This window comes from Strigops habroptila, chromosome 19 (assembly GCF_004027225.2).
Source record: "Strigops habroptila isolate Jane chromosome 19, bStrHab1.2.pri, whole genome shotgun sequence".
NCBI classification, from domain to species: Eukaryota; Metazoa; Chordata; class Aves; order Psittaciformes; family Psittacidae; genus Strigops; species Strigops habroptila.
The window spans coordinates 3,780,689-3,806,718 of NC_044295.2; the positions used below are offsets into that span (position 1 = coordinate 3,780,689).

Genomic DNA, 26,030 nt, shown 5'->3' on the forward strand with positions numbered 1-26,030 from the left:
CCTGGCCCCCCCCAAGATGTGCAGGCGAAGATCATCTTCCTGTGAGGGGCTGGGCTGAGTGGCCCGAGGGAGAAGGAGAAGGCGGTGAGAGCTTCTGCCAGGGAACACCTGCACCCCAGGATGGGACTGCACTTGCCATGAGCTGCAAAGAGAGAACACGGACTGTTCTGACCCGACCTCTCTCCACATTACCATGGCAGAGCTTGTCAGACACTCGTCTCTGTCCTCTTGCAGGCCCATGTGAATAACCCTTTTGCCACGAGGTGGCTGGGAGCTGGGAGCTGGGGATGGCAGTCTCAAGAGACCTCTGCCCTGCACATCCATGCAATGAACCGCTGGGGCTGCGTGGGGCACTCTGTCGGGGTGATGGAAGAACTGGGGACTTGGCCTTCCTGTCCTTGCCTTTGGACGCATGGCATGTCCATTCCTTCTGGAGATGGGTGGGAAGGTGAGGAGAAAGAAGGCTCTGGGCTCTAGCCAAGGCGATTTCTCCTACCATCCCCTCCTTCCATCCTCACTCTCACCTTCTGCCTGAGCCTTGTCTGCCAGCAGAGCTCCATCCATAGAGGAACTGCCTAAGTGCTTGTGGGGCTGTTGACTTCCCAGGGCCTCCTGCACCACTGGGGTCTGCCTAGAAAGAGAGCTTAGGTGGGGCTCACCCTCTGTAGGGCATGCTGGGAGGACAAGGGGAATATTTCTGGGCAGACATGCAGCAAGGGAAGGGCTGACAGTCACCGGCTGCGGAGTAGCCAGAGATGTCATTCTCAGCTCTGAGGGACAGTGTCTGAAGGAGGCCACAGACGGTGTGTCCTGCCCGCCCTGTCCGCTAGGGATGAGAAAGGGTCCACTTGCTCACACATTTGTTTCCTTGTGCCATATGTCTTTTCTCCCTGGACAGCTTTAGAGAACATCCAGAGAGCAAAGGACCACACAGAGCCAGAAGCTAAGATGCAACAGAGTTTAATGAGTCCAAAGAGGGAAACAAGATGTCTCGAGTGGAGGCCAGAGTGAAAGGATCTCCACGGGCAGCCAAGAGACACTGCCCCATGGAGGGATAGGGGAGGGCAGGTCCCCCCTAAGCTGTCTTTGGTGGGCCTCAAGGCTTGTAGAGAGCAGAAAACAACAGAGGAATAGGAGGGAAAGCACAGAGTGGAGGAAGGGAGCAAGAAGCATTGGCCATGTTTTCAGAGAGGCCAGGCTGGCCCCTTCCACAGGGCTGACACCCTTTGCAGGAGGAGCGGGGCACGCTCAGCCCCTCTCCAAGCCATGGCCGCAGCCTCCGTCGTTCAGTCTGGCATCATCTTCCGGGTTCACGGGTCTCCTTGTCTGGGCTGTCACCGGTGGCTTTAGCAGGGTCTGCATCTGCTGCGGCAGTAGCGGTTGGTGATGCAGGAGAGGTCAAAGCCCCCGGAGTTGATGGGCACTCCCTCACAGCTGAGGATGCTGCCAACGGCAGCGGAGGTGGAGGAGCCCACAACGGTGTTCTGTGGGAAGGAGCTGAGGATGGGGCCGGGCAGGGTCACCACTACGGGGGAGGGCTGGATGACCACGTTGGAGCTCTGGCACTGCCTGACACAGGGCTCATTGCAGCTGTTGGCCAGCGGGGTCGGGCCGCAGGGCTGGCAGGGCTCGCAGGGCCGGCAGGGCTGGCAGGGCACGCAGGGCCGGCAGGGCTGGCAGGGCTCGCAGGGCTGGCAGGGCTCACAGGTCTGGCACTTGTCGGAGCAGGACATGGCTTGGGGCTGGAGCTTCACCTGGGAGAGAGGGCAGGGAGGGAGCAGAGCACAGGGACACGTGAGGAACAGCCTGCAACGCCACCCAAGTGAGGACAAGGCACCTCTCGTGGGGGGAGGTGGAGGCTGTGCAGGGGGAACAAGGGAGTCTGAGCCCAGCGCGGACCTTCTCATAGCATCTTAGCACTAGTTTGTCGCCAAAGAGCCACCTCAGCCCACCCCCAGCCTCTCTGCATGACAGACCGTCTCTCTCTGCCCTCTCCCACAACCACCATCCCAGAGCACTAACACCAAGGAGCAGGTATCAGGTGAGATGTCCTTGCAGGCTGCACCCTGTCCCATAGGAGGAGGTGGGTGAGAATGGGGGTTCCAGCTCACCTGGTTCCCAAGGAGAGGGAGGTGGCAGAAGAGCTTGAGAGAGAGACCCACTGGGCTGCCTTTTATACTGGCCCCACGCTGCCTCAGGCCCAAAGGCAGACACTGCACAGGCAACAATTGTCCTGCACGCTCCTAATGAACGGAAACATCTCAGGTGATGACATGGGATGTGCTGCTGATTCCCTCTACGCTGCCATTGTACTTCCTGGTTTATGTCATGCCCGTTTCCTCAAAAATGTGTCTTTTGTGCTGGGATGAGCACGTGTCAGTGTGGACATTGGCTCCAGGCCTGATATTCACCTCCTTCTTCCTCCCAACCTCCCCAGGCTCTCATTCCTTTTCCCATAGCTCCTGGCTCTGGACACAGGCCTGTCACGGCAGAGGGCTCCCCCATCCCCACAGGGCCAATAGAACCCTGGAACTCCAAAGTTTTTACATGACTCAGGAGGGAGGACCTTGGGAAGCAGCTCAGTTCCTCGAGGTTGCCTGGAGGCAGCATGAAAAGACTTGGCCTGGGTTTGCGGTTCTCCTCAGTGAGACCTGAGTGCTGTAGCCCTGCCCATGCCCCCTCAGGTAACAAGGGGATTGTGTTAGTGCCTGGCACTGTCGTGGAGGGGTGTCACTATGGGCCTTGGGAACTGGTTGGTCTTAAGTGTGAGGCCAGACACAACGATGGACACACACGCGTGCACTAACACAAGCTCAACACACACAGTGAACTCAGGCTGACATCACCGGCCTGCGCTGTACCCCTCTAGCACTTACTCCATGTCTTTCACCCACACTGACTCATGCTTCCCGGGAAACCATGGCACCTCTCATCCCAGCACACAAAAGAAGCGTTTTTGAGGAAATGGGCATGACATAAACCAGGAAGTGCAATGGCAGCGTAGAGGGAATCAGCAGCACAGTGTTTGTGCTATTGTTGGGTTGGTGCCAGTGGTGCCCAGCATGCAGGGAGGTGGACAGAGATTGTGTCTCTTCCCCAAACTGTGACAGGAAAAGCATGAGAGGAACTTCACATGGATCGCAAGGTGCTGTGTGCCTCAGCCAGTACTTTGAGCCCATCAGTTCCTTCAGGAGTTCCTTTTCTACACCCAGGAGACCATGGGTACTGGAGGAATGCCAAGATTTAGAGCATTGCCTGGGGCTGAACAGCAAGGTCTAAAGAGAAATTATGAGGTATAATTAAAAAGCACATCTAGATGTTGCCATTAGTACTGAAGACACAAGCTGGTTGCTTAGTGAAGATGAACATGTGAAACACACCATGAGAGCCTCCTGGGGGTGCTGGGTTCACAGGGAGTGGGGACTCCATTGCAGAGCCTGAGTTGGCTGATAGCAGTCCTAAGGGGCAGGTTACCCCAGCCCTGCATGCCTGGAGAGAGCTGGGCCCTGCCAGGTGCTGAAGGACTGTCTGAGGTAGGATCTCATCTGCCTGTGCCCATGTGTGCTGGGCACGTAGGGGTAGTGTGCTGGGTGATGTCGGGGAGAAGAAGGCAGAGGCTGTGGGCTGTTCCCGGGCAGTATTGTTGCCCCCTGCCCGCCCCTGCCACCTTTTGGAGCCATGCTCTCACTGATGGCTGTAGCTGGTGGAGAAGCCAGGGATGTCTTTGTGAAGTTCAAGGGGAAGCAGCCTGGAAGAGTTCCTGTAGAAGGAAGGAGGACTCGGAGGCCTAGGCTTAGTTACAGCACAACTTTAATGAGTCTAAAGAAGAAAAGGAGGTGCTCACAGGGAGCACCAGGAAGATGTGGTGGAGATTCCTGCAGGGTGTCCGTCTGCCTGTCCCACACAGAGAGGGAGGGAGGGAGGCCAAGAGGTCCCCACTGGGCTGGTGAGGGAGGTGGAGACAGGAAAGGAATAGAGAGGGCAGTGGGAGAAGGAAACAGTGCCGCGAAGCTCTATCTCCTGTCCAGATCCATGTTGTGAGGTCTTGGAGGTTCCTGCTTGAGGACGCAGCCAACAGCTTTAGCAGGGTCTGCGGCAGTAGCGGTTGGTGATGCAGGAGAGGTCAAAGCCCCCGGAGTTGATGGGCACTCCCTCGGAGCTGAGGATGCTGCCAACGGCAGCAGAGGTGGAGGAGCCCACAACAGTGTTCTGTGGGAAGGAGCTGAGGATGGGGCCGGGCAGGGTCACCACCACGGGGGAAGGCTCAATGACGACGGTGGAGCTCTGGCACTGCCTGACACAGGGCTCATTGCAGCTGTTGGCCAGCGGGGTCGGGCCGCAGGGCTGGCAGGGCACGCACGGGTTGCAGCAGGACATGGCTCGATGGTAGAGCTTCACCTGGAGACAGGGCAGGGGCAAGCAGATGATGGGACACATGAGCAGCAGCTCTGCACCCAACCATGGGCAAGCCAAGGCACCTCCCCGCCCAGCACACGCTGCCCAGCTCCAAGCCCAGGAGCCACCTCAGCTCAGCCCCGGCCTCTCTCTGCGGGAGCCCTTCTCTCCCCTTCCCTCTCCCATGAGAAGCAGCTCCCAGCCCTGTGCTTGGACAGCCCTGATCAGCTGAGACACACTGGAGGAATGACCTGCTCTGGAAGCAGGAGGAGAAGAGGCTTCACACTCACCTGATTCCCAGGAGAAGGAGGCGAGAGAAGTGGATGGATAGCAGAGACTTGGGCTGCCTTTTATAGTCGTCCTGCAGTGCCTCAGGCCCAGAGCACCTTTGTGGTAGGAATAATTTCCTGACAAGCTCATGGCAAATGCAAACCCTCCCAGGTAATGGCATGGGCCGTGTCCCGGTTTCCGGCACTGCTGCCTTTTCATTTCCTGGCGTATGGCACGTGCTTTCCCATAGGAAGGCTTCTGTAAGCTCCGGGATGAGAGGCCTAAGGGTTTCCGGGGTTGAAGCACGTCAGCGCAGCGGAAGTGTCAGATCAAGGGCTGTTGGCATCCCGTGCAGGCAGGGGATGTGCTCCTGGCTAATTCCTGTGGGCTTGGTTGTGGCCAAGTTGTCGGGAAATGGGCATTGCCCTTGAGCTTCTGCCCACGTGCCCAAAGACCCCACATGAGAGGACATGGCACATCCTTTCCTCTTGTTCCCCTCATCTCTCTCTTGGGGGAAGCCCATTGTTGCATTCAGACGGGCTTCTGCTGGGAGGGTTGCATCCTACTGTGACACTATCAGTACTCTCAGGACAACTGTGCTGGGCTCCTTTGCCTCATCCCCTCTCAGTGCAGTCTCTGCGGGTCCTTGGGAACACCAGGAGCAATGTCTGGGGCCGGGTCCTTCCCCAGAGTACCTGAGTGCTGTTTTGCCAGGGTGGTCCCAGCACCTCCTCAGCAGAGTGCCCTGTTGTACAGAGTTTTGCTTGGTTCCAAGCAAAAGCTGAAAGTCCAGTGCTTGGCTCCATCCTGAGTTACAGCTCCAGCTGTGAGGTATGTGTGCCTGTATCTGGACATAGACCCTTCTGATCTCTGTTTGTACCCTGGCATGTGGGTGACTTCCCACTTTACCTGGGACCTTCCTCATCTCTATGAACACTCCTTGTGATCGCTGGAACTATCGATCCCCGGTTACTATCCTGAGACCTCATGCTGACCTTGACTCCCTGAGGAGTCACCTTTCTAGATTGACCTCAAACATATGCAAGACAAGAGCCTGAGCCAGAACATGAGCAGGAGTCAAGGATGCCCCATGGGGATCCAAGTCCCCTGACCAGCCTCTGCTGATCCTGGTCCAGCACCCACCGCCATGCCCTTGTACGTGTCAAAGATGACCATAAGGCTGGAGAACCTAACCTATGAGGAAAGACTGAAGGAGTTAGGTCTTTGCTCTGTGGAGAACAGAAGGCTTGGGTGAGGTCCCTTGTGGGCTGCAGGATGGGTATGTGCTGCAGCATGGTCCTCCATGCACTGCAGTGGCACAGCATGGATCACCATGCTCTTCACCAGGGGCTGCAGGGGAATCTCTGCTCCAGCACCTCAGCACCTCCTTCTTCTTCACTGACCTTGGTGTCTGCAGACTTGTTTGACTCACATATTCTCACTCACTTCTCTCTCCCTCCTACTCTGGAGCAGCAGTTTTTAAACCTCCTTAAACGTGTTATTACAAAAGGCCTGGCCGTGTTGCTTGATTGATTGTCTCAGCTTTGACCAGCAGTGGGTCTGTTTTGGAGCCGACTACATCTGACACAAGGAGAGCTTCTGGCATCTTCTCACAGACACCAGCCCTGCAGGGCGCTCCACTGTCTAAACCTTGCCACATCAACCCAATAGAACCTGCCAACCTGCCCTATTGTAGGGTTCTGTGATCCTCTCAGTGATGTTCTCCACAGGTGATGTCGCCAGAAGCAACGCACTCCACCACACCACTCTTGTGACAAGGAAAATCTTCATTCTAAAAGAGTATCTTGCCATCAAGACAAATAATTTTCTCACAGAAATTGGGATGCTGCATGGCTCATGCCCTCTTCATTTCTTAGACTTGTTCACGTGGCGAGACATGCACTGCAGGCAGGGAGTAGCCAAGACTGCAGCGGTGGGCACTGCACGTGGGGAGCAGTGGTGGTGTGAGCAGAGCTCAGGCTCGCCCTGCCTCAGAGCACGTGAGGAGCCAGGGAAGCTGAGCATGGGCAGGGCCATCATCCTCAGTGTTTGTGCTATGGTTGGGTTGGTGCCAGTGTTCTACCACCAGTGGTGCCCAGCATGCAGGGAGGTGGACAGAGATGGTGTCTCTTCCCCAAACTGTGGGCGGGAAAAGCATGATAGGAACTTCACATGGTTCACAAGGTGCTGTGTGCCTCTGTCGATATTTTGAGCCCATCAGTGCCTTCAGGAGTCTTTTCTACACCCAGGAGACCATGGGTACTTGAGGGATGCCAAGATTTAGAGCATTGCCTGGGGCTGAACAGCAAGGTCTAAAGAGAAATTATGAGGTATAATTAAAAAGCACATCTAGATGTTGCCATTAGTACTGAAGACACGAGTTGGTTGCTTAGTGAAGATGAACATGTGAAACACACCATGAGAGCCTCCTGGTGGTGGTGGGGTCACAGGCAGTGGGGACTCCATTGCAGAGCCTGAGTTGGCTGATACCAGTCCTAAGGGTTCGGATTACCCCAGCCCTGCATGCCTGGAGAGAGCTGGGCCCTGCCAGGTGCTAAAGGACTGTCTGAGGTAGGATCTCATCTGCCTGTGCCCATGTGTGCTGGGCATGTAGGGGTAGTGTGCTGGGTGATGTCGGGGAGAAGAAGGCAGAGGCTGTGGGCTGTTCCCGGGCAGTGGTTCTGCCCCCTGCCCGCTCCTGCCACCTTTTGGAGCCTGGTGGAGAAGCCAGGGATGTCTTTGTGAAGTTCAAGGGGAAGCAGCGTGGAAGAGTTCCTGTTGAAGGAAGGAGGACTTGGAGGCCCAGGCTTGGATGCAGCACAACTTTAATGAGTCTAAAGAAGAAAAGGAGGTGACTCACAGGGAGCACCAGGAAGATGTGGAGCTCCTGCAGGGTGTCCGTCTGCCTGTCCCACACAGAGAGGGAGGGAGGGAGGCCAAGAGGTCCCCACTGGGCTGGTGAGGGAGGTGGAGACAGGAAAGGAATAGAGAGGGCAGTGGGAGAAGGAAACAGTGCTGCGAAGCTCTATCTCCTGTCCAGATCCATGTTGTGAGGTCTTGGAGGTCCTGCTTGAGGACGCAGCCAACAGCTTTAGCAGGGTCTGCGGCAGTAGCGGTTGGTGATGCAGGAGAGGTCAAAGCCCCCGGAGTTGATGGGCACTCCCTCACAGCTGAGGATGCTGCCAACAGCAGCGGAGGTGGAGGAGCCCACAACAGTGTTCTGTGGGAAGGAGCTGAGGATGGGGCCGGGCAGGGTCACCACCACGGGGGAAGGCTCAATGATGACGACGGAGCTCTGGCACTGCCTGACACAGGGCTCATTGCAGCTGTTGGCCAGCGGGGTCGGGCCGCAGGGCTGGCAGGGGACACATGGGTTGCAGCAGGACATGGCTCGCTGGTAGAGCTTCACCTGGAGACAGGGCAGGGGCAAGCAGATGATGGGACACGTGAGCAGCAGCTCTGCACCCAACCATGGGCAAGCCAAGGCACCTCCTGGCCCAGCACACGCTGCCCAGCTCCAAGCCCAGGAGCCACCTCAGCTCAGTCCCAGCCTCTCTCTGTGGGAGCCCTTCTCTCCCCTTCCCTCTCCCATGAGAAGCAGCTCCCAGCCCTGTGCTCGGACAGCCCCGATCAGCTGAGACACACCTGGAGGAATGACCTGCTCTGGAAGCAGGAGGAGAAGAGGCTTCACACTCACCTGATTCCCAGGAGAAGGAGGCGAGAGAAGTGGATGGAGAGCAGAGACTTGGGCTGCCTTTTATAGTCGTCCTGCAGTGCCTCAGGCCCAGAGGCACCTTTGTCGTAGCAATAATTTCCTGACAAGCTCATGGCAAATGCAAACCCTCCCAGGTAATGGCATGGGCCGTGTCCCGGTTTCCGGCACTGCTGCCTTTTCATTTCCTGGTGTATGGCACGTGCTTTCCCATAGGAAGACTTCTTTTAGTGCCGGGATGAGAGGCCCAAGGGTTTCCGGGGTGAAGTACGTCTCTGCAGCAGAAGCATCAGATCAAGGGCTGTTAGCATCCTGTGCAGGCAGGGGATGTGCTCCTGGCTCATTCCTGTGGGCTTGGTTGCGGCCAAGTGGTCGGGAAATGGGCATTGCCCTTGAGCTTCTGCCCATGTGCCCAAAGACCCCACATGAGAGGACATGCCCTAGAGGTGCCCAGAGGACTAAATGCAGTCTCTGCCACCTGCATCCTCCATTTCTTGCTTTGGGCACAGGAAGCGTTACCAAGAATGCCTACCCACCTATGCAGACCTTTGTCCCTTACTCAGTCCCCTTCTGATGCAGGGTTGCTGGTGGCTGGGATGGGACACAGGCTTCTCATGTCCAGGCCATTGCTAGATACACTCTGCAGCTCATCAGCCTCATTCTGATTGAGCTGGGTTCTGAGACCTTGCAGCAAACAGGCGTTGAACTGAAGGGACAGTGGTCCTGATGTTGATCTGCTGTGAGATGTAGGACAGACTCCCTGGGTCTCTCAGGGGGAGGCACACATCTTTGAGTCAAACTCGTTTGGGGTTCAAGCACCAGGACTTCCATATCCCACATTAAAGCAGTCTGAAGGGCTACCAATGTGTCTTGGAAGGCAGCGAATTGTCATCTAAGGCAAACCAACAAAACCCTGCTGCTTTTTCATGAGCAGATCAGGCAAAGTCCCTCTTTAGCCAGATAGAAACTTGTGTCACAACTCCCCCGTGCACGTCCCGCTGTGCTGCTTAAAGGTGGAGCCATGAATGAAGGAGGCAAGTTGAGTCTGTGAAAAAGAGGTGGGATGGGCTGAAGGCATTTTAAGGTTTTTTGACCTTTTCTCACCATCCTGATCTATTTTTCATTGTCAATAGATTAAATGAATCTTCCCCAAGTCAAGTCTGTTTTGCCTGTGATGGGAGTTGGTAATAATGCCTCTGTCTTTATGTCAACCCACGGCCTTTTTCACCCGACTTTCTCCTCCTGTCCTGTTGCGGAAGGAGAAGAAGAAAGCAGCAGGGTGGGTCTGCAAGCCAGCCATGGTCTTTTTAGTTCTGCACCAATTATGGCAATTAGAAGTGCCAGGAATGTTTGTCATTTACAAGTTTTCTTCCTGCTTTCTCTCTGTGCCATCAGGAGCAGTCTCTTTCTCCTGCTATTGTTTCCCTCAGAGGACCGGGGGCAATGACGTCCGATGGTCTTTGTACTTCTGCACCTGGGCACTAGCTGCAGGTTTACAGCCACGGGCAGAGCACAGCCCAGCAACGCTCTTGATGCAGCCTCAAATGAAGAAGTTAAACCCAAAATGCCATGTGGGAAGAAAGCTGTGAAAGGGATGGACTGTGCTGATGACTTTGCTTTCTTCAGCTCTTTCTGACTCTGCTAGCAAAGGTCTCACATCCAAACCAGTGACAGAGAAGAAACACTTGCTCTCTTGGTCCTCTCTGACCTCCTTCATCTGCCTTTCTTTCTCCAACCACTCATCCTTTGTTGCCTGTCTCTTCGGCCCATTCCCTCTCAGTGTTTCCCAGATAGTCTGTGCAGAAGATCTCTGTAGTCCCAAATGTCTGAGGTGTAAGCACCAAAGTTTATTGCTCATGGTCTGTAGGCATCAGAAGAGGAGGGAGAGAGGAGGAGGGGCACAGTTCTCCTCTCTTGGCATCCTGGCAGGAGGCCGTTCTGTGCCAGGCTGAGCTCAGGGGAAAGGGCCCTCAGTTCTCTCCTGGCAGCCCTATTGACCTTATGCACCCAGAGATGTGCAGGCGAAGATCATCTTCCTGTGAGGGGCTGGGCTGAGTGGCCCGAGGGAGAAGGAGAAGGCGGTGAGAGCTTCTGCCAGGGAACACCTGCACCCCAGGATGGGACTGCACTTGCCATGAGCTGCAAAGAGAGAACACGGACTGTTCTGACCCGACCTCTCTCCACATCACCATGGCAGAGCTTGTCAGACACTCGTCTCTGTCCTCTTGCAGGCCCATGTGAATAACCCTTTTGCCACGAGGTGGCTGGGAGCTGGGAGCTGGGGATGGCAGTCTCAAGAGACCTCTGCCCTGCACATCCATGCAATGAACCGCTGGGGCTGCGTGGGGCACTCTGTCGGGGTGATGGAAGAACTGGGGACTTGGCCTTCCTGTCCTTGCCTTTGGACGCATGGCATGTCCATTCCTTCTGGAGATGGGTGGGAAGGTGAGGAGAAAGAAGGCTCTGGGCTCTAGCCAAGGCGATTTCTCCTACCATCCCCTCCTTCCATCCTCACTCTCACCTTCTGCCTGAGCCTTGTCTGCCAGCAGAGCTCCATCCATAGAGGAACTGCCTAAGTGCTTGTGGGGCTGTTGACTTCCCAGGGCCTCCTGCACCACTGGGGTCTGCCTAGAAAGAGAGCTTAGGTGGGGCTCACCCTCTGTAGGGCATGCTGGGAGGACAAGGGGAATATTTCTGGGCAGACATGCAGCAAGGGAAGGGCTGACAGTCACCGGCTGCGGAGTAGCCAGAGATGTCGTTCTCAGCTCTGAGGGACAGTGTCTGAAGGAGGCCACAGACAGTGTGTCCTGCCCGCCCTGTCCCCTAGGAATGAGAAAGGGTCCACTTGCTCACACATTTGTTTCCTTGTGCCATATGTCTTTTCTCCCTGGACAGCTTTGGAGAACATCCAGAGGGCAAAGGACCACACAGAGCCAGAAGCTAAGATGCAACAGAGTTTAATGAGTCCAAAGAGGGAAACAAGATGTCTCGAGTGGAGGCCAGAGTGAAAGGATCTCCACGGGCAGCCAAGAGACACTGCCCGATGGAGGGATAGGGGAGGGCAGGTCCTCCCTAAGCTGTCTTTGGTGGGCCTCAAGGCTTGTAGAGAGCAGAAAACAACAGAGGAATAGGAGGGAAAGCATAGAGTGGAGGAAGGGAGCAAGAGGCATTGGCCATGTTTTCAGAGAGGCCAGGCTGGCCCCTTCCACAGGGCTGACGCCTTTGCAGGAGGAGCGGGGCACGCTCAGCCCCTCTCCAAGCCATGGCCGCAGCCTCCGTCGTTCAGTCTGGCATCATCTTCCGGGTTCACGGGTCTCCTTGTCTGGGCTGTCACCGGTGGCTTTAGCAGGGTCTGCATCTGCTGCGGCAGTAGCGGTTGGTGATGCAGGAGAGGTCAAAGCCCCCGGAGTTGATGGGCACTCCCTCACAGCTGAGGATGCTGCCAACGGCAGCGGAGGTGGAGGAGCCCACAACGGTGTTCTGCGGGAAGGAGCTGAGGATGGGGCCGGGCAGGGTCACCACCACGGGGGAAGGCTGGATGACCACGTTGGAGCTCTGGCACTGCCTGACACAGGGCTCATTGCAGCTGTTGGCCAGCGGGGTCGGGCCGCAGGGCTGGCAGGGCACGCAGGGCCGGCAGGGCTGGCAGGGCTCGCAGGGCCGGCAGGGCTGGCAGGGCTCGCAGGGCTGGCAGGGCTCACAGGTCTGGCACTTGTCGGAGCAGGACATGGCTTGGGGCTGGAGCTTCACCTGGGAGAGAGGGCAGGGAGGGAGCAGAGCACAGGGACACGTAAGGAACAGCCTGCAACGCCACCCAAGTGAGGACAAGGCACCTCTCGTGGGGGGAGGTGGAGGCTGTGCAGGGGGAACAAGGGAGTCTGAGCCCAGCGCGGACCTTCACATAGCATCTTAGCACTAGTTTGTCGCCAAAGAGCCACCTCAGCCCACCCCCAGCCTCTCTGCATGACAGACCGTCTCTCTCTGCCCTCTCCCACAACCACCATCCCAGAGCACTAACACCAAGGAGCAGGTATCAGGTGAGATGTCCTTGCAGGCTGCACCCTGTCCCATAGGAGGAGGTGGGTGAGAATGGGGGTTCCAGCTCACCTGGTTCCCAAGGAGAGGGAGGTGGCAGAAGAGCTTGAGAGAGAGACCCACTGGGCTGCCTTTTATACTGGCCCCACGCTGCCTCAGGCCCAAAGGCAGACACTGCACAGGCAACAATTGTCCTGCACGCTCCTAATGAACGGAAACATCTCAGGTGATGACATGGGATGTGCTGCTGATTCCCTCTATGCTGCCGTTGCACTTCCTGGTTTATGTCATGCCCGTTTCCTCAAAAATGTGTCTTTTGTGCTGGGATGAGCACGTGTCAGTGTGGACATTGGCTCCAGGCCTGATATTCACCTCCTTCTTCCTCCCAACCTCCCCAGGCTCTCATTCCTTTTCCCATAGCTCCTGGCTCTGGACACAGGCCTGTCACGGCAGAGGGCTCCCCCATCCCCACAGGGCCAATAGAACCCTGGAACTCCAAAGTTTTTACATGACTCAGGAGGGAGGACCTTGGGAAGCAGCTCAGTTCCTCGAGGTTGCCTGGAGGCAGCATGAAAAGACTTGGCCTGGGTTTGCGGTTCTCCTCAGTGAGACCTGAGTGCTGTAGCCCTGCCCATGCCCCCTCAGGTAACAAGGGGATTGTGTTAGTGCCTGGCACTGTCGTGGAGGGGTGTCACTATGGGCCTTGGGAACTGATTGGTCTTGAGTGTGAGGTCAGACACAACGATGGACACACACGCGTGCACTAACACAAGCTCAACACGCACAGTGAACCCAGGCTGACATCACCGGCCTCCGCTGGACCCCTCTAGCACTTACTCCATGTCTTTCGCCCACACTGACTCATGCTTCCCGGGAAATCATGGCACCTCTCATCCCAGCACACAAAAGAAGCGTTTTTGAGGAAATGGGCATGACATAAACCAGGAAGTGCAACGGCAGCATAGAGGGAATCAGCAGCACATCCCATGTCATCACCTGAGATGTTTCCGTTCATTAGGAGCGTGCAGGACAATTGTTGCCTGTGCAGTGTCTGCCTTTGGGCCTGAGGCAGCGTGGGGCCAGTATAAAAGGCAGCCCAGTGGGTCTCTCTCTCAAGCTCTTCTGCCACCTCCCTCTCCTTGGGAACCAGGTGAGCTGGAACCCCCATTCTCACCCACCTCCTCCTATGGGACAGGGTGCAGCCTGCAAGGACATCTCACCTGATACCTGCTCCTTGGTGTTATGTTAGTGCTCTGGGATGGTGGTTGTGGGGAGAGGCAGAGAGAGACGGTCTGTCATGCAGAGAGGCTGGGGTGGGCTGAGGTGGCTCTTTGGCGACAAACTAGTGCTAAGATGCTATGTGAAGGTCCGCGCTGGGCTCAGACTCCCTTGTTCCCCCTGCACAGCCTCCACCTCCCCCCACGAGAGGTGCCTTGTCCTCACTTGGGTGGCGTTGCAGGCTGTTCCTCACGTGTCCCTGTGCTCTGCTCCCTCCCTGCCCTCTCTCCCAGGTGAAGCTCCAGCCCCAAGCCATGTCCTGCTCCGACAAGTGCCAGACCTGTGAGCCCTGCCAGCCCTGCGAGCCCTGCCAGCCCTGCCGGCCCTGCGAGCCCTGCCAGCCCTGCGGCCCGACCCCGCTGGCCAACAGCTGCAATGAGCCCTGTGTCAGGCAGTGCCAGAGCTCCAACGTGGTCATCCAGCCCTCCCCCGTAGTGGTGACCCTGCCCGGCCCCATCCTCAGCTCCTTCCCACAGAACACCGTTGTGGGCTCCTCCACCTCCGCTGCCGTTGGCAGCATCCTCAGCTGTGAGGGAGTGCCCATCAACTCCGGGGGCTTTGACCTTTCCTGCATCACCAACCGCTACTGCCGCAGCAGATGCAGACCCTGCTAAAGCCACCGGTGACAGCCCAGACAAGGAGACCCGTGAACCCGGAAGATGATGCCAGACTGAACGACGGAGGCTGCGGCCATGGCTTGGAGAGGGGCTGAGCGTGCCCCACTCCTCCTGCAAAGGCGTCAGCCCTGTGGAAGGGGCCAGCCTGGCCTCTCTGAACATGGCCAATGCCTGTTGCTCCCTTCCTCCACTCTATGCTTTCCCTCCTATTCCTCTGTTGTTTTCTGCTCTCTACAAGCCTTGAGGCCCACCAAAGGCAGCTTAGGGAGGACCTGCCCTCCCTATCCCTCCATGGGGCAGTGTCTCTTGGCTGCCCATGGAGATCCTTTCACTCTGGCCTCCACTCGAGACATCTTGTTTCCCTCTTTGGACTCATTAAACTCTGTTGCATCTTAGCTTCTGGCTCTGTGTGGTCCTTTGCTCTCTGGATGTTCTCTAAAGCTGTCCAGGGAGAAAAGACATATGGCACAAGGAAACAAATGTGTGAGCAAGTGGACCCTTTCTCATTCCTAGGGGACAGGGCGGGCAGGACACGCTGTCTGTGGCCTCCTTCAGACACTGTCCCTCAGAGCTGAGAACGACATCTCTGGCTACTCCGCAGCCGGTGACTGTCAGCCCTTCCCTTGCTGCATGTCTGCCCAGAAATATTCCCCTTGTCCTCCCAGCATGCCCTACAGAGGGTGAGCCCCACCTAAGCTCTCTTTCTAGGCAGACCCCAGTGGTGCAGGAGGCCCTGGGAAGTCAACAGCCCCACAAGCACTTAGGCAGTTCCTCTATGGATGGAGCTCTGCTGGCAGACAAGGCTCAGGCAGAAGGTGGGAGTGAGGATGGAAGGAGGGGATGGTAGGAGAAATCGCCTTGGCTAGAGCCCAGAGCCTTCTTTCTCCTCACCTTCCCACCCATCTCCAGAATGAATGGACGTGCCATGCGTCCAAGGGCAAGGACAGCAAGGCCGAGTCCCCAGTTCTTCCATCACCCCGACAGAGTGCCCCACGCAGCCCCAGCGGTTCATTGCACGGATGTGCAGGGCAGAGGTCTCTTGAGACTGCCATCCCCAGCTCCCAGCTCCCAGCCACCTCGTGGCAAAAGGGTTATTCACATGGGCCTGCAAGAGGACAGAGACGAGTGTCTGACAAGCTCTGCCATGGTGATGTGGAGAGAGGTCGGGTCAGAACTGCCCGTGTTCTCTCTTTGCAGCTCATGGCAAGTGCAGTCCCATCCTGGGGTGCAGGTGTTCTCTGGCAGAAGCTCTCACCGCCTTCTCCTTCTCCCTCGGGCCACTCAGCCCAGCCCCTCACAGGAAGATGATCTTCGCCTGCACATCTCTGGGTGCATAAGGTCAATAGGGCTGCCAGGAGAGAACTGAGGGCCCTTTCCCCTGAGCTCAGCCTGGCACAGAACGGCCTCCTGCCAGGATGCCAAGAGAGGAGAACTGTGCCCCTCCTCCTATCTCCCTCCTCTTCTGATGCCTACAGACCATGAGCAATAAACTTTGGTGCTTACACCTCAGACATTTGCGACTATAGAGATCTTCTGCACAGACCATCTGGGAAACACTGAGAGGGAATGGGCCGAAGAGACAGGCAACAAAGGATGAGTGGTTGGGGAAAGGCAGATGAAGGAGGTCAGAGAGGACCAAGAGAGCAAGTGTTTCTTCTCTGTCACTGGTTTGGATGTGAGACCTTTGCTAGCAGAGTCAGAAAGAGCTGAAGAAAGCAAAGTCATCAGCACAGTCCATCCCTTTCACAGCTTTCTTCCCACATGGCATTTTGGGTTTAACTTCTTCATTTGAGGCTGCGTCAAGAGCGTTGCTGGGCTGTGCTCTGCCCGTGGCTGTAAACCTGCAGCTAGTGCCCAGGTGCAGAAGTACAAAGACCATCGGACGTCATTGCCCCCGGTCCTCTGAGGGAAACAACAGCAGGAGAAAGAGACTGCTCCTGATGGCACAGAGAGAAAGCAGGAAGAAAACTTGTAAATGACAAACACTCCTGGCACTTCTAATTGCCATAATTGGTGCAGAACTAAAAAGACCATGGCTGGCTTCCAGACCCACCCTGCTGCTTTCTTCTTCTCCTTCCGCAACAGGACAGGAGGAGAAAGTCAGGTGAAAAAGGCCGTGGGTTGACATAAAGACAGAGGGATTATTACCAACTCCCATCACGGGCAAAACAGACTTGACTTGGGGAAGATTCATTTAATCTATTGACAATGAAAAATAGATCAGGATGGTGAGAAACAGTCAAAAAACATTAAAATGCCTTCAGCCCATCCCACCTCTTTTTCACAGAGTCAACTTGCCTCCTTCATTCATGGCTCCACCTTTAAGCAGCACAGCGGGACATGCACAGGGGAGTTGTGACACAAGTTTCTGTTTGTTGTAAAGAGGGACTTTGCCTGATCTGCTCATGAAAAAGCAGCAGGGTTTTGTTGGTTTGCCCTAGATGACAATTCGCTGCCTTCCAAGGCACATTGGGAGCCCCTCAGACTGTTTTTGGTGGGGGATATGGAAGTCCTGGTGCATGAACCCCAAACGAGTTTGACCCAAAGATGTGTGACTCCCCCTGAGAGACCCAGGGAGTCTGTCCTACATCTCACAGCAGATCAACATCAGGACCACTGTCCCTTCAGTTCAACACCTGTTTGCTGCAAGGTCTCAGACCCCACCTCACTCAGAATGAGGCAGATGAGCTGCAGAGTGTATCTGACAATGGCCTGAACATGAGAAGCCTGTGTCCCTTCCCAGTCACCAGCAACCCTGCATCAGAAGAGGACTGAGTAAGGGACAAAGGTCTGCATAGGTGGGCAGGCTTTCTTGGTCACTCTCCCTGTGCCCAAAGCAAGAAATGGAGGATGTAAGTGACAGAGACTGGATTTTGGTCCTATAGGCACTCCTGGGGAATGTCCTCTCATGTGGGGTCTTCGGGCACACGGGCAGAAGCTCAAGAGCAATGCCCATTCCCTGACAACTTGGCCGCAACCAAGCCCACAGGAATGAGCCAGGAGCACATCCCCTGCCTGCACGGGATGCCACCAGCCCTTGATCTGAGGCTTCTGCTGCGCTGATGTGCTTCAGCCCTGGAAACCATTGGGCGTCTCATCCCGGCACTAACGGAAGCCTTCCTATAGGAAAGCACGTGCCATACGCCGGGAAATGAAAAGGCAGCAGTGCCGGAAACCGGGACACGGCCCATGCCATTACCTGGGAGGGTTTGCATTTGCCATGAGCTTGTCAGGAAATTATTGCTACGACAAAGGTGCCTCTGGGCCTGAGGCACTGCAGGACGACTATAAAAGGCAGCCCAAGTCTCTGCTCTCCATCCACTTCTCTCGCCTCCTTCTCCTGGGAATCAGGTGAGTGTGAAGCCTCTTCTCCTCCTGCTTCCAGAGCAGGTCATTCCTCCAGGTGTGTCTCAGCTGATCGGGGCTGTCCGAGCACAGGGCTGGGAGCTGCTTCTCATGGGAGAGGGAAGGGGAGAGAAGGGCTCCCACAGAGAGAGGCTGGGACTGAGCTGAGGTGGCTCCTGGGCTTGGAGCTGGGCAGCGTGTGCTGGGCCAGGAGGTGCCTTGGCTTGCCCATGGCTGGGTGCAGAGCTGCTGCTCACGTGTCCCATCATCTGCTTGCCCCTGCCCTGTCTCCAGGTGAAGCTCTACCATCGAGCCATGTCCTGCTGCAACCCGTGCGTGCCCTGCCAGCCCTGCGGCCCGACCCCGCTGGCCAACAGCTGCAATGAGCCCTGTGTCAGGCAGTGCCAGAGCTCCGTCGTCATCATTGAGCCTTCCCCCGTGGTGGTGACCCTGCCCGGCCCCATCCTCAGCTCCTTCCCGCAGAACACTGTTGTGGGCTCCTCCACCTCTGCTGCCGTTGGCAGCATCCTCAGCTGTGAGGGAGTGCCCATCAACTCCGGGGGCTTTGACCTCTCCTGCATCACCAACCGCTACTGCCGCAGACCCTGCTAAAGCTGTTGGCTGCGTCCTCAAGCAGGAACCTCCAAGACCTCACAACATGGATCTGGACAGGAGATAGAGCTTCGCGGCACTGTTTCCTTCTCCCACTGCCCTCTCTATTCCTTTCCTATCTCCCCCTCCCTCACCAGCCCAGTGGGGACCTCTTGGCCTCCCTCCCTCCCTCTCTGTGTGGGACAGGCAGACGGACACCCTGCAGGAGCTCCACCACATCTTCCTGGTGCTCCCTCTGAGTCACCTCCTTTTCTTTAGACTCATTAAAGTTGTGCTGCATCCAAGCCTGGGCCTCCGAGTCCTCCTTCCTTCTACAGGAACTCTTCCACGCTGCTTCCCTTTGAACTTCACAAAGACATCCCTGGCTTCTCCACCAGGCTCCAAAAGGTGGCAGGAGCGGGCAGGGGGCAGAACCACTGCCCGGGAACAGCCCACAGCCTCTGCCTTCTTCTCCCCGACATCACCCAGCACACTACCCCTTCATGCCCAGCACACATGGGCACAGGCAGATGAGATCCTACCTCAGACAGTCCTTTAGCACCTGGCAGGGCCCAGCTCTCTCCAGGCATGCAGGGCTGGGGTAATCCGAACCCTTAGGACTGGTATCAGCCAACTCAGGCTCTGCAATGGAGTCCCCACTGCCTGTGAACCCAGCACCCCCAGGAGGCTCTCATGGTGTGTTTCACATGTTCATCTTCACTAAGCAACCAACTTGTGTCTTCAGTACTAATGGCAACATCTAGATGTGCTTTTTAATTATACCTGATAATTTCTCTTTAGACCTTGGTGTTCGGCCCCAGGCAATGCCCTAAATCTTGGCATCCCTCAAGTACCCATGGTCTCCTGGGTGTAGAAAAGACTCCTGAAGGAACTGATGGGCTCAAAATATAGACTGAGGCACACAGCACCTTGTGAACCATGTGCAGTTCCTCTCATGCTTTTCCTGCCCACAGTTTGGGGCAGAGACACCATCTCTGTCCACCTCCCTGCATGCTGGGCACCACTGGTGGTAGAACACTGGCACCAACCCAACCATAGCACAAACACTGAGGATGATGACCCTGCCCATGCTCAGCTTCCCTGGCTCCTCGTGTGCTCTGAGGCAGGGCGAGCCTGAGCTCTGCTCACACCACCACTGCTCCCCACGTGCAGTGCCCACCGCTGCAGTCTTGGCTACTCCCTGCCTGCAGTGCATGTCTCGCCACGTGAACAAGTCTAAGAAATGAAGAGGGCATGAGCCATGCAGCATCCCAATTTCTGTGAGAAAAGTGTTTGTCTTGATTGCAAGATACTCTTTTAGAATGAAGATTTTCCTTGTCTCAACAGTGGTGTGGTGGAGTGCTTTGCAGATGGTGACATCACCTTTGAAGAACATGTCTGAGAGGATCACAGAATCCTACAACAGAGCAGGTTGGCAGGTTCTATTGAGTTCATGTGGCAAGGTTTAGGCAGTGGAGCGCCCTGCAGGGGTGGTGTCTCTCAGAAGACGCCAGAAGCTCTCCCTGTGTCAGATGTAGTCGGCTCTAAAACAGACCCACTGCTGGTCAAAGCCGAGACAATCAATCAGCAACACGGCCAGGCCTTTTGTAATAACACGTTTAAGGAGGTGTAAAAACTGCTGCTCCGGAGCAGGAGGGAGAGAGGAGTGAGTGAAAATATGTGAGTCAAACAAGTCTGCAGGCACCAAGCTCAGTGAAGAAGAAGGAGGTGCTGATGTGCTGGAGCAGAGATTCCCCTGCAGCCCCTGGTGAAGAGCATGGTGATCCATGCTGTGCCACTGCAGTGCATGGAGGACCATGGTGGAGCACATATCCATCCTGCAGCCCATTGAGGACCTCACCCAAGCCTTCTGTTCTCCATGGAGGAAAGACCTAACTCCTTCAGTCTTTCCTCATAGGCTAGGTTCTCCAGCCTTATGGTCATCTTTGACACGTACAAGGGCATGGCGGTGGGTGCTGGATCAGGATCAGCAGAGGCTGATCAGGGGACTTGGATCCCCATGGGGCATCCTTGAGTCTTGCTCGTGTTCTGGCTCAGGCTCTTGTCTTGCATATGTTTGAGGTCAATCTAGGAAGGTGACTCCTCAGGGAGTCAAGGTCAGGATGAGGTCTCAGGATAGTAATCGGGGTTCGATAGTTCCAGCGATCACAAGGAGTGTTCATAGAGACGAGGAAGGTCCCAGGTAAAGTGGGAAGTCACCCACATGCCAGGGTACAAACAGAGATCAGAGGGGTCTATGTCCAGATACAGGCACAGATACCTCACAGCTGGAGCTGTAACTCAGGGTGGAGCCAAGCACTGGACTTTCAGCTTTTGCTTGGAACCAAGCAAAACTCTGTACAACAGGGCACTCTGCTGAGGAGGTGCTGGGATCACCCTGGCAAAACAGTACTCAGGTACTCTGGGGAAGGACCAGGCCCCAGACCTAGAATCATAGAACCATAGAATAGCAAGGGTTGGAAAGGACCTTAAGATCATCTAGTTCCAACCCCCCTGCCATGGGCAGGGACACCTCGCACTAAACCATGTAGCCCGAGGCTCTGTCCAACCTGGCCTTGAACACCACCAGGGATGGAGCATCCACAACCTCCCTGGGCAACCCATTCCAGTGCTTCACCACCCTCACAGTAAAGAACTTCAATTTTATATCTAATCTAAACTTCCCCTGTTGAAGTTTGAAGCCATTACCCCTTGTCCTACCACTACAGTCCCTAAGGAAGAGTCCCTCCCCAGCACCCTTATAGACCCCCTTCAGATGCTGGAAGGCTGCTACGAGGTCTCCACGAAGCCTTCTCTTCTCCAGGCCGAACAGCCCCAGCTTTCTCAGCCTGTCTTCATACGGGAGGTGTTCCAGCCCTTTTATCATCCTCGTGGCCTCCTCTGGACTCTCTCCAACATCTCCATGTCCTTTTTATGTTGAGTGCACCAGAACTGCACACAGTGCTGCAAGTGAGGTCTCACGAGAGCAGAGAAGAGGGGCAGGATCACCTCCTTTGACCTGCTGGTCACGCTGCTGGTCACATGCTCCTGGTGTTCCCAAGGACCCGCAGAGACTGCACAGAGAGGGGATGAGGCAAAGGAGCCCAGCACAGTTGTCCTCAACAGTACTGACAGTGTCGCAGTAGGGTGCAACCCTCCCAGCAGAAGCCCGTCTGAATGCAACAATGGGCTTCCCTCAAGAGAGAGATGAGGGGAACAAGAGGAAAGGATGTGCCATGTCCTCTTGTGTGGGGTCTTTGGGTACATGGGCAGAAGCTCAAGGGCAATGCCCATTTCCTGACAACTTGGCCACAACCAAGCCCACAGGAATGAGCCAGGAGCACATCCCCTGCCTGCAGGGGATGCCACCAGCCCTTGATCTGACGCTTCTGCTGCGCTGATGTGCTTTAGCCCCGGAAACCCTTGGGCCTCTCATCCCAGCACTTACAGTAGCCTTCAAATGGCAAAGCATATGGCATACGCCAGGAAATGAAAAGGCAGCAGCGCCGGAAACTGGGACACGGCCCATGCCATTACCTGGGAGGGTTTGCATTTGCCATGAGCTTGTCAGGAAATTATTCCTACCACAAAGGTGCCTCTGGGCCTGAGGCACTGCAGGACGACTATAAAAGGCAGCCCAAGTCTCTGCTCTCCATCCACTTCTCTCGCCTCCTTCTCCTGGGAATCAGGTGAGTGTGAAGCCTCTTCTCCTCCTGCTTCCAGAGCAGGTCATTCCTCCAGGTGTGTCTCAGCTGATCGGGGCTGTCCGAGCACAGGGCTGGGAGCTGCTTCTCATGGGAGAGGGAAGGGGAGAGAAGGGCTCCCACAGAGAGAGGCTGGGACTGAGCTGAGGTGGCTCCTGGGCTTGGAGCTGGGCAGCGTGTGCTGGGCCAGGAGGTGCCTTGGCTTGCCCATGGCTGGGTGCAGAGCTGCTGCTCACGTGTCCCATCATCTGCTTGCCCCTGCCCTGTCTCCAGGTGAAGCTCTACCATCGAGCCATGTCCTGCTGCAACCCGTGCGTGCCCTGCCAGCCCTGCGGCCCGACCCCGCTGGCCAACAGCTGCAATGAGCCCTGTGTCAGGCAGTGCCAGAGCTCCACCGTCGTCATTGAGCCTTCCCCCGTGGTGGTGACCCTGCCCGGCCCCATCCTCAGCTCCTTCCCTCAGAACACTGTTGTGGGCTCCTCCACCTCTGCTGCCGTTGGCAGCATCCTCAGCTCCGAGGGAGTGCCCATCAACTCCGGGGGCTTTGACCTCTCCTGCATCACCAACCGCTACTGCCGCAGACCCTGCTAAAGCTGTTGGCTGTGTCCTCAAGCAGGAACCTCCAAGACCTCACAACATGGATCTGGACAGGAGATAGAGCTTCGCGGCACTGTTTCCTTTTTCCTCTGCCCTCTCTATTCCTTTCCTATCTCCCCCTCCCTCACCAGCCCAGTGGGGACCTCTTGGCCTCCCTCCCTCCCTCTCTGTGTGGGACAGGCAGACGGACACCCTGCAGGAGCTCCACCACATCTTCCTGGTGCTCCCTCTGAGTCACCTCCTTTTCTTCTTTAGACTCATTAAAGTTGTGCTGCATCCAAGCCTGGGCCTCCGAGTCCTCCTTCCTTCTACAGGAACTCTTCCATGCTGCTTCCCTTTGAACTTCACAAAGACAGCCCTGGCTTCTCCACCAGGCTCCAAAAGGTGGCAGGAGCGGGCAGGGGGCAGAACCACTGCCCGGGAACAGCCCACAGCCTCTGCCTTCTTCTCCCCGACATCACCCAGCACACTACCCCTTCATGCCCAGCACACATGGGCACAGGCAGATGAGATCCTACCTCAGACAGTCCTTTAGCACCTGGCAGGGCCCAGCTCTCTCCAGGCATGCAGGGCTGGGGTAATCCGAACCCTTAGGACTGGTATCAGCCAACTCAGGCTCTGCAATGGAGTCCCCACTGCCTGTGACCCCAGCACCCCCAGGAGGCTCTCATGGTGTGTTTCACATGTTCATCTTCACTAAGCAACCAACTTGTGTCTTCAGTACTAATGGCAACATCTAGATGTGCTTTTTAATTATACCTGATAATTTCTCTTTAGACCTTGGTGTTCGGCCCCAGGCAATGCCCTAAATCTTGGCATCCCTCAAGTACCCATGGTCTCCTGGGTGTAGAAAAGGAACTCCTGAAGGAACTGATGGGCTCAAAATATAGACTGAGGCACACAGCACCTTGTGAACCATGTGCAGTTCCTCTCATGCTTTTCCTGCCCACAGTTTGGGGCAGAGACACCATCTCTGTCCACCTCCCTGCATGCTGGGCACCACTGGTGGTAGAACACTGGCACCAACCCAACCATAGCACAAACACTGAGGATGATGAGCCTGCCCATGCTCAGCTTCCCTGGCTCCTCGTGTGCTCTGAGGCAGGGCGAGCCTGAGCTCTGCTCACACCACCACTGCTCCCCACGTGCAGTGCCCACCGCTGCAGTCTTGGCTACTCCCTGCCTGCAGTGCATGTCTCGCCACGTGAACAAGTCTAAGAAATGAAGAGGGCATGAGCCATGCAGCATCCCAATTTCTGTGAGAAAAGTGTTTGTCTTGATTGCAAGATACTCTTTTAGAATGAAGATTTTCCTTGTCACAACAGTGGTGTGGTGGAGTGCTTTGCAGATGGTGACATCACCTTTGAAGAACATGTCTGAGAGGATCACAGAATCCTACAACAGAGCAGGTTGGCAGGTTCTATTGGGTTGATGTGGCAAGGTTTAGGCAGTGGAGCGCCCTGCAGGGGTGGTGTCTCTCAGAAGACGCCAGAAGCTCTCCCTGTGTCAGATGTAGTCGGCTCTAAAACAGACCCACTGCTGGTCAAAGCTGAGACAATCAATCAATCAGCAACACGGCCAGGCCTTTTGTAATAACACGTTTAAGGAGGTGTAAAAACTGCTGCTCCGGAGCAGGAGGGAGAGAGGAGTGAGTGAAAATATGTGAGTCAAACAAGTCTGCAGGCACCAAGCTCAGTGAAGAAGAAGGAGGTGCTGATGTGCTGGAGCAGAGATTCCCCTGCAGCCCCTGGTGAAGAGCATGGTGATCCATGCTGTGCCACTGCAGTGCATGGAGGACCATGGTGGAGCACATATCCATCCTGCAGCCCATTGAGGACCTCACCCAAGCCTTCTGTTCTCCACGGAGGAAAGACCTAACTCCTTCAGTCTTTCCTCATAGGCTAGGTTCTCCAGCCTTATGGTCATCTTTGACACGTACAAGGGCATGGCGGTGGGTGCTGGATCAGGATCAGCAGAGGCTGATCAGGGGACTTGGATCCCCATGGGGCATCCTTGAGTCTTGCTCGTGTTCTGGCTCAGGCTCTTGTCTTGCATATGTTTGAGGTCAATCTAGAAAGGTGACTCCTCAGGGAGTCAAGGTCAGGATGAGGTCTCAGGATAGTAATCGGGGTTCGATAGTTCCAGCGATCACAAGGAGTGTTCATAGAGACGAGGAAGGTCCCAGGTAAAGTGGGAAGTCACCCACATGCCAGGGTACAAACAGAGATCAGAGGGGTCTCTGTCCAGATACAGGCACACATACCTCACAGCTGGAGCTGTAACTCAGGGTGGAGCCAAGCACTGGACTTTCAGCTTTTGCTTGGAACCAAGCAAAACTCTGTACAACAGGGCACTCTGCTGAGGAGGTGCTGGGATCACCCTGGCAAAACAGTACTCAGGTACTCTGGGGAAGGACCAGGCCCCAGACCTAGAATCATAGAACCATAGAATAGCAAGGGTTGGAAAGGACCTTAAGATCATCTAGTTCCAACCCCCCTGCCATGGGCAGGGACACCTCGCACTAAACCATGTAGCCCAAGGCTCTGTCCAACCTGGCCTTGAACACCACCAGGGATGGAGCATCCACAACCTCCCTGGGCAACCCATTCCAGTGCTTCACCACCCTCACAGTAAAGAACTTCAATTTTATATCTAATCTAAACTTCTCCTGTTGAAGTTTGAAGCCATTACCTCTCGTCCTACCACTACAGTCCCTAAGGAAGAGTCCCTCCCCAGCACCCTTATAGACCCCCTTCAGATGCTGGAAGGCTGCTACGAGGTCTCCACGAAGCCTTGTCTTCTCCAGGCCGAACAGCCCCAGCTTTCTCAGCCTGTCTTCATACGGGAGGTGTTCCAGCCCTTTTATCATCCTCGTGGCCTCCTCTGGACTCGCTCCAACATCTCCATGTCCTTTTTATGTTGAGTGCACCAGAACTGCACACAGTGCTGCAAGTGAGGTCTCACGAGAGCAGAGAAGAGGGGCAGGATCACCTCCTTTGACCTGCTGGTCACGCTGCTGGTCACATGCTCCTGGTGTTCCCAAGGACCCGCAGAGACTGCACAAAGAGGAGATGAGGCAAAGGAGCCCAGCACAGTTGTCCTCAACAGTACTGACAGTGTCGCAGTAGGGTGCAACCCTCCCAGCAGAAGCCCGTCTGAATGCAACAATGGGCTTCCCCCAAGAGAGAGATGAGGGGAACAAGAGGAAAGGATGTGCCATGTCCTCTTGTGTGGGGTCTTTGGGTACATGGGCAGAAGCTCAAGGGCAATGCCCATTTCCCAACGACTTGGCCACAACCAAGCCCACAGGAATGAGCCAGGAGCACATCCCCTGCCTGCACGGGATGCCACCAGCCCTTGATCTGACGCTTCTGCTGCACTGACGTGCTTCAGCCCCGGAAACCCTTGGGCCTCTCATCCCAGCACTTACAGAAGCCCTCCTATGGGAAATCACGTGCCATACGCCGGGAAATGAAAAGGCAGCAG

At 55.9% G+C, this 26,030-nt stretch overlaps 6 protein-coding genes and 1 pseudogene across 7 annotated transcripts; 3 read left to right on the plus strand and 4 right to left on the minus strand.

The window, feature by feature from the left end:
* Nucleotides 1-1,325: 1,325 nt before the first annotated feature.
* LOC115617869 (feather keratin Cos1-2-like) lies at nt 1,326-1,733 on the minus strand. The gene is made up of 2 exons (XM_030508863.1): nt 1,709-1,733; nt 1,326-1,627 (listed from the first exon to the last, which is right to left on the minus strand). Exons 1-2 carry the CDS (start codon nt 1,731-1,733, stop codon nt 1,347-1,349), a joined length of 306 nt encoding a protein of 101 aa, XP_030364723.1. The 3' UTR covers nt 1,326-1,346.
* A 2,223-nt stretch (nt 1,734-3,956) lies between these two features.
* LOC115617841 (feather keratin Cos1-1/Cos1-3/Cos2-1-like) lies at nt 3,957-4,423 on the minus strand. The gene has a single exon (XM_030508816.1). The coding sequence runs from the start codon at nt 4,375-4,377 to the stop codon at nt 4,081-4,083; it is 297 nt and encodes a 98-aa protein (XP_030364676.1). The 5' UTR covers nt 4,378-4,423; the 3' UTR covers nt 3,957-4,080.
* Nucleotides 4,424-7,756: 3,333 nt separating this feature from the next.
* LOC115617864 lies at nt 7,757-8,493 on the minus strand (annotated as a pseudogene).
* A 3,205-nt stretch (nt 8,494-11,698) lies between these two features.
* LOC115617842 (feather keratin Cos1-2-like) lies at nt 11,699-12,106 on the minus strand. Of its 2 annotated transcripts, none has more exons than XM_030508817.1 (2): nt 12,085-12,106; nt 11,699-12,003 (listed from the first exon to the last, which is right to left on the minus strand). In XM_030508817.1, the coding sequence occupies exons 1-2, from the start codon at nt 12,104-12,106 to the stop codon at nt 11,720-11,722; spliced, it is 306 nt and encodes a 101-aa protein (XP_030364677.1). In that variant the 3' UTR covers nt 11,699-11,719. The 2 variants fall into 2 exon arrangements, with proteins under 2 accessions (XP_030364677.1, XP_030364678.1); XM_030508818.1 differs by having other exon boundaries at nt 11,699-12,000; nt 12,082-12,106.
* Nucleotides 12,107-12,466: 360 nt separating this feature from the next.
* LOC115617978 lies at nt 12,467-14,304 on the plus strand. Its single transcript, XM_030509071.1, is given in 3 exon segments — nt 12,467-12,638; nt 13,819-13,919; nt 13,921-14,304. Coding segments are annotated over 3 exon segments (657 nt in total).
* A 3,597-nt stretch (nt 14,305-17,901) lies between these two features.
* On the plus strand, nt 17,902-18,374 carry LOC115617858 (feather keratin Cos1-1/Cos1-3/Cos2-1-like). The gene has a single exon (XM_030508847.1). The coding sequence runs from the start codon at nt 17,968-17,970 to the stop codon at nt 18,262-18,264; it is 297 nt and encodes a 98-aa protein (XP_030364707.1). The 5' UTR covers nt 17,902-17,967; the 3' UTR covers nt 18,265-18,374.
* A 3,801-nt stretch (nt 18,375-22,175) lies between these two features.
* Nucleotides 22,176-22,538, plus strand: LOC115617840 (feather keratin Cos1-1/Cos1-3/Cos2-1-like). The gene has a single exon (XM_030508815.1). The coding sequence runs from the start codon at nt 22,242-22,244 to the stop codon at nt 22,536-22,538; it is 297 nt and encodes a 98-aa protein (XP_030364675.1). The 5' UTR covers nt 22,176-22,241.
* Nucleotides 22,539-26,030: the final 3,492 nt, after the last annotated feature.

What these genes read in the sequence shown, in the direction of transcription:
- LOC115617869 (XM_030508863.1), bottom strand. Translation starts at nt 1,733, where the DNA reads ATGTCCTGCTCCGACAAGTGCCAGA. An exon ending in CTGCTCCGACAAGTGCCAGA is followed by an intron (nt 1,628 to 1,708) that starts CCTGTGAGCCCT and finishes GGCCCTGCGAGC; the next exon opens with CCTGCCAGCCCTGCGGCCCG.
- LOC115617841 (XM_030508816.1), bottom strand. Translation starts at nt 4,377, where the DNA reads ATGTCCTGCTGCAACCCGTGCGTGCCCTGCCAGCCCTGCGGCCCGACC.
- LOC115617842 (XM_030508817.1), bottom strand. Translation starts at nt 12,106, where the DNA reads ATGTCCTGCTCCGACAAGTGCC. An exon ending in GTCCTGCTCCGACAAGTGCC is followed by an intron (nt 12,004 to 12,084) that starts AGACCTGTGAGC and finishes GCCGGCCCTGCG; the next exon opens with TGCCCTGCCAGCCCTGCGGC.
- LOC115617858 (XM_030508847.1), top strand. Translation starts at nt 17,968, where the DNA reads ATGTCCTGCTGCAACCCGTGCGTGCCCTGCCAGCCCTGCGGCCCGACC.
- LOC115617840 (XM_030508815.1), top strand. Translation starts at nt 22,242, where the DNA reads ATGTCCTGCTGCAACCCGTGCGTGCCCTGCCAGCCCTGCGGCCCGACC.